Here is a 12,748-nt window from a genome sequence, read left to right on the forward strand (position 1 = left end):
AGGGACCAGCTGTGTCTCTGCTGGCTCCATGCCCGGAGGAGGATGACAGCGCAGAGGAGGGGGCTGAACAGTCGGACGGGGGAGAGGAAAATCAGGAATGGGATGAAGGAGAACAGCATGAGAGCCCCCGGGGGGGGGGGTGCTCTCCCCAGCCTGTAGCTTGGAGTCATTAGGTGATGATGCACAAGCTGTCATTGACATGAGACAGCGACGTTCAGAGCAACGAAAGGAGCAGTTAAAGAGATATTTTCACCATTGAAGTAGAAACAGCTGGGTTTGGGTGTGGTACTCATCAGCAGGGTTTAAAAGGCAGGCAAGCCCTTTAAGCCATGTGGAGTGTTATCAGCTTGGCGTGGCGTTGTCTTGTTTCTCGGCGTCTCTGTTCCTGGCTTGTGGCCCAGCAGCTTTGGAAGATCCGTGGGAGGTATAGGTCTGCTACCGTGTTTCCCCGAAAGTAAGACAGCGTCTTACTTTCTTTTTATCCCCAAAAGCCCCACTATGTCTTACTTTTGGGGTATGTCTTATATTGTCCCGGGCACCGGGGCCGGCTCGTTTTCGGCCCGACCCCCCCGCCGCCATTCCCGCTCCCCGATCTCGCTGACCGCTCCGGAGATTGCCATCCAATCCGCAAAATGGAGAAGAGTCCTCCACTGCACAGGAAATGTGAGGGAGAAGGATTTATTTCCCTCCGTTCTAGTTTTTCTCTGTGGTTCTTCCGCAGATCTTAAACGTCACCTCCGATTGGTTCCTCCCCTCCCACCTCCTAAAGGCCCTGGAGCCAATCGCGGCCTCCTCTGGCCCGAATTCTCCACCCCTCCCTTTTTCCCCAACCAGTACTGAGTTGCAGTCCTGAGGCGAAAGAGGGCTCAGCTCGCTCGCTCCCCTCCTTTGGATCGTAAAAGAAGCCGCGGCGGGAAGAGCGCGAGGCACCTGTAAGGTTAACGCGACTCGCGAGGTGTAAACCGTCCTCTCCCAGCCCTTAAGGGACTCCTCTCCCCACAGTCCCGTTGCTTTTTAACCCGCCACAGAGGCAGCCCTGACTCCCTCTTCCGAGCGCCTCTCAGTCTGCCTTGCCGCAGTCGGAGCTCCCACTCGTGCCACAGCCAGAACTGCGCCGCTTTGGCCAGGGCCGCCGCCTCGCCCGCTGGGTGGCCCAAGCTCTGGGCGCAGCACGCCACCGCCAGCTGGCACCAGGCTGCATAAGGGAGACTCTCCTGGGCGGCGGCTTGCAGCGAAGGCGCTCGTCCCAGCAACCTCGGAGCCAGTCGGCCTCGCTGGCCGCTTGCAGCCGAGCCTCGGCAGGACTCGGTTGCTGGGACGAGCGCCTTCGCTGCAAGCCGCCGCCCGCTCGGCTCGCTTCGGACCAGCGCCGTCAAAGCGAAGGACGGATAAATGCCTCTCGGGCGGATAAATGCCTCCCAGGCGCTCCGCATCCACTTGCACTTCTCCTTCTTCCCTCTCGCCTCGCCGAGTCAGGCGCAGAAGGCTTAGCGGGGGTCCCCGGGCGGCGGGACGACTCCCTTTCCCTGCCCCCGCCGTCCCGAGGCCATGTCCACGGGCTCGCTGAGCGATGCTGAAGACCTCCCCGAGGCGGAGATCCTGGGCAGCCTGAAAATGGACCGCTGCCGCTCCGTCTGCTCCACGCCACAGCCCCGCGCAAGGCTCGGCCGGCGAGCAGGGCTCCCCGGGCAAAGGCCGGGGCGCGGCGGCGGGCAAGGCATGTAAGAAAACCCCGGGCAAGAAGAGCCCTCTGGGAACGGCTCCCCCCCCCGGCAATACCCCCGTGTTTCCCTGAAAGTAAGACATATGTCTTACTTTCGGGGTACGGCTTATATTAGCCGACCCCCCCCTGAAACCCCCGATACGTCTTACAATCGGGGGTGTCTTACTATCGGGGAAACACGGTATGTACAGCTTTGGCTTGGCAGCAAGAATTCTGTATTGCTGCATGGACTTTTGGCCTTCGTGAATATATCTGAAGATACAGCATTTTCCTGTTTGTAAGGACATTTTCTGTTACCTGTGTTTTTCTTGGATTTTATAAAACTGCCTTTGCCTTTTACCAGTGTGTCTGGCTTCTCTTTTTGGGTTGGTATTGGCTTCTGGAGTGACCCAGACAGAACAAAACGTAGTTCATTTCTTTTACTTGCACAAACCTTCTTGTTCTGAATCGTAATAGGACCATGTATGTTTACTAAAAGGAATGCAATATATTGAATTCCTGATCACTCAAAATATAAAAAACACTAAAGAACAAAAATAGCTTTAAAAGTTCAGAGTGCTCTTAAATGACACAGAACACCGAATCACTAATGTGATGATACAATTAAAATAATAAGGAAAGCATACTTTCTTTTCAATAATTTAAAATTGGGATGTAAAACAAACAAAATCTGTGCTAGATTTTCACTCAGAATCAAGCAGAAGAAAAAAGATACAAGTGAACGGATTTCATAAAGGAACAAACCAGATTTTGGATATTGCAGCTCAAACAGATTTTATGTTGTCTTTTAGTAAACAACTAAAATGGTAAGGGCATAAAGGGAGAGAAGTAGTTTTAATTCTTCGTTGGCAATAAAACTTTTTGTGTGAAAGAAATATTTATTCCTTACCTTTATTTATCTTATCGGTAATTTTTAACCCTTATGTTCCCTCTTTCTACTCATTATAACTGTTACACTTCAAGGGTTCTTAAGAGTTGATAAGAATTCTAGAGGCAACGTGGCATGTTCTAATGCATTATTTCATTATCACTTTGTCAAAAAATTATGTTTGTTATATTCTGACACGGAAACATATCAGTTATTTACAAAGATTTTATGGGTTTGATGGTAAGAGTTTAGTTAAGAAAAAGGTATAATTATAGGTATGAGTTTACATTTAATGAAATTATAGCCATGTGGCCAATTTCTGCATGCTGCAAAAATCATTTTATATCACCTCCTTGTTAGTTCATCAATTACACTTTAAAAGGGAAGGAATTCTAAAAGCCACACCCTACATGCTTTCCCTACATTGTTTAATTATATTCCTCAACACTCCGTGGCTTGCATTGGCTGCCGATCAGTTTCCGGTCACAATTCAAAGTGTTGGTCATGACCTTTAAAGCCCTACATGGCAATGGACCAGATTACCTCCGGAACCGCCTGCTACTGCACAAATCCCAGCGACCGATAAGATCCCACAGAGTTGGCCTTCTCCGGGTCCCGTCGACTAAACAATGTTGTTTGGCGGGCCCCAGGGGAAGAGCCTTCTCTGTGGCGGCCCCGGCCCTCTGGAACCAATCCCCCCCGGAGATTAGAACTGCCCCCACCCTCCCTGTCTTTCGTAAACTACTCAAGACTCATTTATACCGCCAGGCATGGGGGAGTTGAGATAGCTCTTTCCCCTAGGCCATTACAAGTTATGCATGGTATGTTTGTGTGTATGTTTGGTTTTATAATATGGGTTTTTAGTTGTTTTTTATTATTGGATTGTACATGTTGTGTTTATTATTGTTGTTAGCCGCCCCGAGTCTACAGAGAGAGGCGGCATACAAATCCAATAAATTATTATTATTATTATTATTATTATTATTATTATTTTTTATTATATTGCAATGATTTGAGGCATTGGGCTTTCATTTACGCATTACTATTTAATGTTTTACTGCTAACTGCCAAGAATCAATTGGTATAAGCATTGCAGAATTAATGAAATACAAGGTAGGCTTAATAGCAGAGTTTAATTTGCATTCCGCAATCTTCTGAATACACACACTTCTTTTCTTACCTTTACCCATATATTCTGTGACAATGTAGATAGGTTCTTCTGACACCACTGCATAAAGTTGGACCAGTTTGTCATGCTTTAGCTTTTTCATGATCTGGGCTTCTTCCAGGAATGATTCTGGGGACATAGTGCCAGGCTTCAATGTCTTTATTGCCACTTTAGTATTCCCATTCCAAGTACCTATTAACAAATGGAGAGATGAATAAATAAATGAGAGCGAAACTACAGAATGTAGATGTTAAAGCAGCCTTTCCCAATCTGATTATCCTCCAAATGCATTGCCTTTCAGCTGTCAGCATCCTTAAGCTAAAGATCTGAAGAGCACCAAGTTAGGGAAGGCTGCTGTGATACAGAAATCCAGTTGGAAAGATTAATATATAAACGTTACACAGAAGCAGTGAACACTAATGCATTAATGCAGAACATTGGTGATCCAACTACTTCAAGTTAGGTTCATCCTCTACAGTTGAAAGAGGGAGGAGTACAAAACATGAAAAACCTGTTTTAATGACTTAGCTCATTAGGTGACCTAGAACAAGGCAAATGCATTTCACAAATCTATTGCCCAGCCAAGGCATAGCACCAAGCTCCTGCGGGTGGGGTGAATGAATTCACCTTCATTAGAAGGTTCCAAATTATTGAACAAATTTATTAGACTGTAATGTATTGCTAAATATTCTTCTGCCAAAATTGCTTTATTTTTTTTTCTTTTAAAGCCATTATAAAAAAAACCCTCTTTCTACTGGAGAAAGACTCCACAAGGAGTCAAAGCAATATACAACACAGTATTCTTTACAATATAAATAATAGTAAAACATGAAGATAAGATCTTGTCCAAATTAATTTGCCTCTGAACTAGAAATTATGAGGATACTAACGAATAGGAAAATACATATATCAGCTAAACAAATTCTTGTGATCTGAGCTGTCTACAGCTGAGAACCACTTTATGTCATAATCATCTATGGAATTATTTTTGTTCATATTCCAAAACTTTTATTTTTGAGGGAGGAAAAAAAGTCTGAAAGCTAGACAAAGGTTACCTAACACAGGTGAAACTCAAAAAATTAGAATATCATGCAAAAGTTCATTTATTTCTTAAAAGGTGAAATGTAATGAGATGAGAGAGATTCATTACATGAAGCAAATGAAGCACAGTGGACCAATTCCAGCAGATGACATGGCTCCCCAAATCAACACAGACTGTGGAAACTTCACACTAGACTTCAAGCATCTTGCTGTGTGTGCCTGTCCATTCTTCCTCCATACTCTGGGTCCTTGGTTTCCAAATGAGATGCAAAAGTTTCCACAATCTCTGTTGATTTGGGGAGCCATGTCATCAGCTGGTGTTGATCCACTGTGCTTCATTCAGGGTCCAGGGTCAACACAGCCATCTACCGGGAGTTTTTGGAGCACTTCATACTTCCTTCTGCAACCGAGCTTTATGGGGATGCTGACTTCAATGTTCCAGCAGGACTTGGCACCTGTCCCCACTGCCGAAAGCATCAAAACCTGGATTACTGTGCTTGATTGGCCAGCAAACTTGCTTGATTTGAATCCCATAAAGAATCTATGGGGCATTGCCAAGAGAAAAATGAGAGACGTAAGACTGAACAATGCAGAAGAGCTGAAGGCCACTATTGAAGCATCCTTGTCTTCCATAATACATTAGCAATGCCACAGGCTGATAGCTTCCATGCCATGCCGCATTAAAGCAGTAATTGCTGCAGAAGAGGCCCAAACCAAGTTCTGAATACATATGCATTCTTATACTTTTCAAAGGAGCAATATTGTTCTATGTACAATCCTTGTTTTGTTGATCGCATGTAATATTCTAATTTTCTGAGATGGTGGATTTGGGGTTTTCATGAGCTGTACTCAATAACCATCACAATTATGACAAATCATGGCTTGAACTATCTTGCCTTGCATGTAGTTCTCTCTCATCTCAGCTAATACATTTCACCTTTTAAGTTGCATTACTGAAATAAATGAGCTTTTGCACGATATTCTAATTTTTTCCAGTTTCACATGTATAATTAATTTATCTTCAGGTATGCTGTAGAGTTGACAATTTGCATACTAAAAGAAAGTTACAGCCATGTGGCTCAACTACTAATTAGTAACTAGCAAAAGACCGGCCCATAGGCAGATAGAAGCTATTTTGCTATAAGGAAAGGGAAAGAGTGAGTCCACAAAAAAGCTGTTTGAGATTAAATCTTGGTTGCTATATCAAACGGATTTGCATCCCAAATCACAAGAGACTTTATTTGGTCTCAGAAATGCTAACAAGGGGTCCAAGAAATGAACCAGGTATGGACTCTACCCAATCTTGGATCATGTAAATAATGGTGGAACTTGAGAAGTGGAAATCTCCAGTTCTTGAATCAACAATGCAGGTTTTTTTTAATAATGTAACACAGAAGACAACATACAGTATAATGTTTTATTTCTGTGCCTGCATGGACTAGAAAAATAACCCTAGCTTTCTCTGCTTAAAGGCCTTATCAAATGTTACTCTTAGGTGACAATATTAGTTCATTGGAACTTGTGTTCATTAACGCCTTTCTTGTTCTGAAATTGGCTTCTTTCCCCGATGGCTTTAAGCATCCATCCCAAACCAGAACAGTTTTCGCTGCCTTACCACTCCACACTTCAGCGAAACAGCCCTGACCCAGCTTCTTTTCCAGAAACAATGAATCTCGTGCAACTTCCCATGCATCTTTAGCCAATCCGACAGTTTGTGGAGTATAATTCGATGCAATCACAGTTAAGTTAAAACATAAACCATCAGCTTTCTCTACAGAAAAGGAAATTAATAAAAGAAATACTTATAATTTATAGAGTAATTGCATGCACAGAGAAAGATGGAAGGTGCTTTTTCCCCCTCATTAGTTATCATTCAGTAGTAGTTTGATTCTAGATAGTAGGCTCACAATGAATATTTTCATAGATATTTATTGTGAGCCTACTATCTAGACTCAGTCATTCTGATTAGTATATTTGAAAACTGAAGGCAGCTTGTCAAAGCTAGCAACTAAACTTAGGAAGCCCATCGCATCACTTGTCTTTTTATCATTTTTTTTGAATGATGGTTTTTCAGGGAGGAACATATTATTCTAAGTAATGGAAGACACATCTGCTCTTCCTATTACTTTGGCTTCCACCTTCCATCTTCCGCACCTGTCCCCAATAGCTGGGGGCTGACTAAATAAGTTAAAATATTTTCTCAGCATACCCATCCATACTTCCCCAAACTGCCCATTTCCCAGTCTCTTGATCAACTGTAGTGATTCTCGTGGAATTTCCCAGACATCTTTGGTTTTGACAGACAGGTCAGTAAGCCTTGGCATTCCTTTATGACAAGGGACTACTAAGCGGCAGCAAAGGCCCGCAGCTCTCTCTGATGAAGGAGAAGTAAAGCACAGGGAAAGAAAAGAGTAACAAACATCAAACAAACATAGCAAGCACGGAAGAAAAAACAAACAAAAATAGTGCTAGTGAACAAGTTAAAATGTCTGTTAGTAGCATTCCAAAATAAGCTTGAAGATTAACCATCCTGCATACCACTAGAGGTGAGAACTGCTTCCATCCTTTTGGAAGACTATAAAAACTCTGGCTTTGCTGGTTTTCCCAAAGGGGAGCATTCAGCACTCAAGGTGGCTTACAGGATAAAAGAAATTCATCCCGTCCGTATCTTAGTTCTGGCTTTAGCATAGTTTTAAAATATTAATCTGTGTGGTTTTAATGGCTTAATATTTTAAAATATTTTTCTACTTGTTTTATAATTTGTAAACCACCCAGAATCACCGTATAGGGGAGATGCGTGGCATAACAATAAACAAATCCCTAAAATTTCTCCTTCCATTAATTCTGAGACCTCTCTATTTTAAATGCCACACTGCTTTCTTTTTCTTAGCTAGAACAGGAGACTGAGACAGTTACAAAATGTAGAGATGAGACAACATTCTTGACTTAATCCTGATTTCTGCTTTGCCTCTAATTTAGAGTCTTTTTCACAGCTTCTCCAGAATTGTTAATAAGAAAGACCCTTTAACAAGAAAGACTCTTTAGCAGAAATCACTAGTCTTATTCAAATTCATTATGGGTTACTATTTCTTTCTTAATTGATTGGAAGGACATTCAAATGTTGGCAAGAGCTATTCCAACCTGTTTTCTTTTCCCTCTGTTATTTTCTATTCCTCTATTCTTCTCTGTTACCACTGTTTACTGGAGCGCCAGAATTAATTTTGATTGTATTTTAAAGTTAATCAGATTTCAGACTTGAGAAGAATTGGGGGACATATACAACCATGTGAAAAAAGTCAGTATATTCCACGTAAAGTTTTCTCCCTCTTTTAAAATATATACAGGTATATAAATATTTTATCTTTATTACACAATATAGGAAGGAAATGTAACTGAACAAAGCAGCCATGAAAAACTGACCTTTGTTTACTAAAAAAGTAACAGATATGCCATTCCTTTCTGTGGAAAAAGGAAATATATCCTTGGCTCTGATAACTTCTGCTTTGGTAAAAATAATCTGAAATATAGCCTTTCTTGTAACTGTCTGCCAGTCTCTTGACATCAACTGTGAGGAGATCCCCCCCCCTTCCATACAGAATTTTTTCATCTGTGAAATGTTTGAGGGCTTTCTTGCCTAAACAGCTTGAGTCAAATCATCCCATGTCACCTCAGTGGGATTAGATTCCAAAACCCTCTACTTCTTACTGCAGTGTTTAGAGTCATTGCAGTTTTGCAAGGGTCACTTTTGGCTGAGCATCAATCTTCTGACAGATGGACCCATGTTTCCAACCTCTGTACAAAGAAGAATTTATAGTTGGATTCTAGGATAGTGAGTCATCCAAGCCTTGATTAAGCAAAGCAGCCCCCCAAACCCTAACATTTTCACCACCGTGCTTTATAGTTGGTATCAGGTGTTTTTTTCTCTTTGGCTTTTACCAAACATGATTTATAGTACTGTAGCCAAATAACTCTATTTCTGCCTAAGCTACCCAGAGTATATATTCCATAAATCTCACTCTTTGCTTAGGTGCCAATGAGCAAACTTTAGAGCTGCCTTGTTGTGTTTTTGGACAGCAAAGTTTTTTTTCACAGCCTACCTCTCCATATAGATCTAATTTGTGCAGGTTCTAATAGTGGACATTTGCACATTGGGGAGAGCTACCTGTATGCTTCTCATTGTAGATGATCTTCCAGATATTGGTATGTCTAATTGTTAAGAAAATCTTTTAATATTCCTTCCAAAATCCATTGATGTGTGTGTGTTTATATATAATTATATACAATTAGCAATTATGATTATTTAAATTACAGTGGACTACAAAATGTAAATAATCTATGTATTTGTTATATCCTCTTCCTCTACCAATATTATTGAAATGAAAATCAAATACTTATACATTAAATTATGTTAAAAGGGGGGGATTCAATAGGGTGCACTTTTTCACATTGCTATATAGACTGTAGAAGCTAAATGTTGATAAGTAGGGATTATGCAAAAATGAAGGAAGGACTTTGGTCACATGGGTTATACATGAGCATCATGGGTACACATGGGCATCAGGAGTAGAAATGGAAGTTTTAAATCAGGAATGTTAAAGTAACGCTTAAAATAAAATTTACTCAATTGACTCTTTAGGAATAAATTTACTCTTTTCTATAGCTTCATATTTCTTTTAAAAAGAGGGGAATGTTGAACATGCATCAAAAACAAGGAGCCCTCAAATGACAGGACTTTATTTTTAAAAAAATTATAGGAAAAGGCAGAGTGCCAGTCACTGTTAAGTTCAGGAATATATTGATATCAGACAATTATTTCTGAGAAGTGGAAAAAATAGTATATATTTTCACATAAGGAGGCAGTACTTTCAACTTTGTTCTGTAGACTCCATATTGAGATAAACATTGCAAATGCAGCAGAACTATGAAAATGCATATGCAGATTTGATTATTAGGAGCCAATTATACTGGCAAGTTCTGGAAGGTTGTATATTATATACATCCAACTGGATATTTTAGTCCTGGATTCAATTAATATATGGAGATCCTACTCCTACACTGCCTAATGTTTCTCTTGGCACACATAAGAATAATTTCTGACACACAACTTGCTGTTTTGAGAATAGCTGCTCTATTTCTGATATTCCAAACTATTACGGGGATTAATAAGCATAGAAAGTATTCAATGAAATTGGTGAACATTTGGAGAAAGAAGACTGGGTTTTCTTCATTTACTGGAAGAAACAGGGAAGAAGTCAGCTAGAGTAAACCACAGTGGCTAAAAACCAATGCAAGCATAGGAAATCCCATGAAGGGAGTCTTAGATGCGTATCTATTTCCAATATTTTTATTCTGATCACTCATTTTACAGTGTGGTTTACATAAAAAGGTGGTAGCATTCAACTTTTATATAAAAAGCTGGTTTACATAAAAAGTAGTAGCAAATAAACCATCATCTATAATAATAATTCTTGAAATTATTGAATTGTAATCTAAAAGACATAGACAAATAGAAAGGTTTTCATCTGACACCAAAAAGTATTCAGACTTGGCATCAGGAGAATACAATCTGTATAATCTGGACCTCAGAAACAATGAAGCTTTTTTCCTTGTCCGGCAAATTCAAAGAAAATTTTCCAGCAAAGATTATGAGATTTATCAGGTTCATATTTGGTGCAGTTTTATATATTTAAGTTAGTGATTTAAACTGTGTCTCGGTTAAACTTGAAGCCAACAGTATTTGTATTTTGATGGCAGTTCTGCCACTGCCATCACAGTACACCATTTTGAAAATATGTAGGGTACATTGTATATTCTAATAAAATATTAAGGTGGCCTCTTTATTATTTTAATAATAATAATAATAATAATTTATTAGATTTGTATGCCGCCCCTCTCCGAAGACCCTTCCTCAATTTCTCAGAAGAGACTATGTTTGCTGAAGATTCTACAGGCTGATTTGGTTTTTATATAATTTATATAACAATATGATTGGTTTTTATATAATGGGTTTTTAACTGTTTTTAGTATTAGATTATTGTTATATACTGTTTTATTACAGTTGTTAGCCGCCCCGAGTCTGCGGAGAGGGGTGGCATACAAATCCAATAAATAAATAAATAAATAAATTTTATCTCTCTTTTCTACTGTACTGTGATTAAACAAAGGCTTCTTAGCTTTCCTATTCTTTTTCGTAACAAGAGCCAAGCATTCACTTTTTTTTTCAAATTGCATTATGGCATGACGGACTCTTGAAGAACCGAATAATTTCTATCACACCTAGCCTGAAATTAATGAATGCTAAAAGCAGGAGAAAGCTGGTCAGGGTTGACAGAAATAGAGCTATAACATAGGTTTCAGATATTTCTCATCATGCTCAAATCATCTTGGGCTCAACATAAACTGTTAACACTATTATCCTAAAATGTTTTTCTTCATTACTTTCACCAAAATGCTTCAATGGGAACAAAACAATCTGTCATTCAAATCCATCTCAGTATCTATGTCTTTCTCTCTCTGTTTTTTCATGTTATATGAAGAAGATTAAGTGGGCAAAGGAAAGCTGGTGGTGATTTATCAAGGTGGCTTGTGAGATGAAGCAGAAAGCAATCAATGGTTGACACTAAGACTTTATTGTCTGAAGAGGAAGCCCTACTTATCTTGGAAAAATAGCTGGAATGTCATAATGCAAGTACAGAGTTGGTAAAACAACATCAGCTGTTACAAGTATATAGCAATAGCAATAGCACTTAGACTTATATACCGCTTCACAGTTCTTTACAGCCCTCTCTAAGCGGTTTACAGAGTCAGCATATATTGCCCCCAACAATCTGGGTCCTCATTTTACCAACCTCAGAAGGATGGAAGCCTGAGTCAACCTTGAGCCTGGTGAGATCTGAACTGGTGAACTATAGCCAGCAGTCAGCAGAAGCAGCTTGCAGTACTGCACTCTAATCACTGCGCCACCAAGGCTCATATTAACTGATGATGTAATTGACCTTCAATGGGCCCATCATTAATTTTAAGGACTGTCCCCTATCCACTCACTGTTCTCTGGCAATTATGGATTGCTTGATAAAACTTCCAGGCAAATCTCCATGTTGGCATTCTGGATTCTGATATCCTCTAGATATCCCCTAGAAATGCTTTTAGGAAAATACATATGTTGCTATCTGAACAAGTCTATGGTACCAGGTTGATAACAGCTGATTCAGGATGTTACCCTCGGAGAAGCTTATACTTTTAAAGCAGGAATTTGTCCTACTAGTGACAAAACTATGCCATGGATTACTGCAATATTATAGCAATAGGAAAAAATGAGATTAAAAAAAGAAACAAATTATTAGAAGTGGATTGATGCAAGAGGACAGAACACACTGAAGCAAAATAGCTTTCTTTGATGCAACAGAGAACAAGGAGACAACATCTAAGAGCTTCATGCAGTATTAATTAATTAATGTATTAAACAATAGATGAAACATAAATGTATAAATACATTCTAGTTAGCATGCATTGTTGGGTGAGCAAAAGGAGAAGCATTTTTAAAAGTGTCTGAATATAGGACAATGAATATTGCATAATGTTACTAAAAAGATAAAACAGTTCAAAACATTGCTAAACTAATTAACTGCTAAAACAATTTAGAAAACAGTTTAAATATTGAACATTCTTGGAAAGTCATATTAGAACAAGGAAATATATTTCTAAGTGTCTGGAATGTTAAGAATTTTGCATAGAATATTGTATGCATGCGCATAGTAACACACAACCATTGTAAGACACAAGAAGGCTATTTTAAAAAAAACAAATTGTCCTAGAGACATGCAATTTTACTTATTTTACAACAATGAATCAGAGTGGATAGTAATTAGCCAATTAATACCACCTACATTCAATGAAATAAGGAGGACAAGATTTCCCCTCCCTAGCATGCTATGTGTTGTCATAAGTG

General features: G+C 39.7%; 1 protein-coding gene across 4 annotated transcripts in view; it reads right to left on the minus strand.

Moving 5' to 3' along the window:
• Window positions 1-12,748, minus strand: part of FYN (FYN proto-oncogene, Src family tyrosine kinase) — a 137,587-nt gene that overhangs the window by 12,253 nt on the left and 112,586 nt on the right. For 2 of the 4 annotated variants that reach the window (XM_070733374.1, XM_070733375.1), the window contains exons 9-10: window positions 7,010-7,174; window positions 3,772-3,951 (exon numbers count right to left, since the gene is read on the minus strand). In XM_070733374.1, the coding sequence (XP_070589475.1) occupies window positions 3,772-3,951; window positions 7,010-7,174 (345 nt within the window). Of the gene's footprint in view, window positions 1-3,771; window positions 3,952-6,415; window positions 6,572-7,009; window positions 7,175-12,748 lie in introns of all 4 variants that reach the window. The other 2 variants (XM_070733376.1, XM_070733377.1) reach the window with 2 other exon arrangements.

This window comes from Erythrolamprus reginae, chromosome 1 (assembly GCF_031021105.1).
Source record: "Erythrolamprus reginae isolate rEryReg1 chromosome 1, rEryReg1.hap1, whole genome shotgun sequence".
NCBI lineage: Eukaryota > Metazoa > Chordata > Lepidosauria > Squamata > Dipsadidae > Erythrolamprus > Erythrolamprus reginae.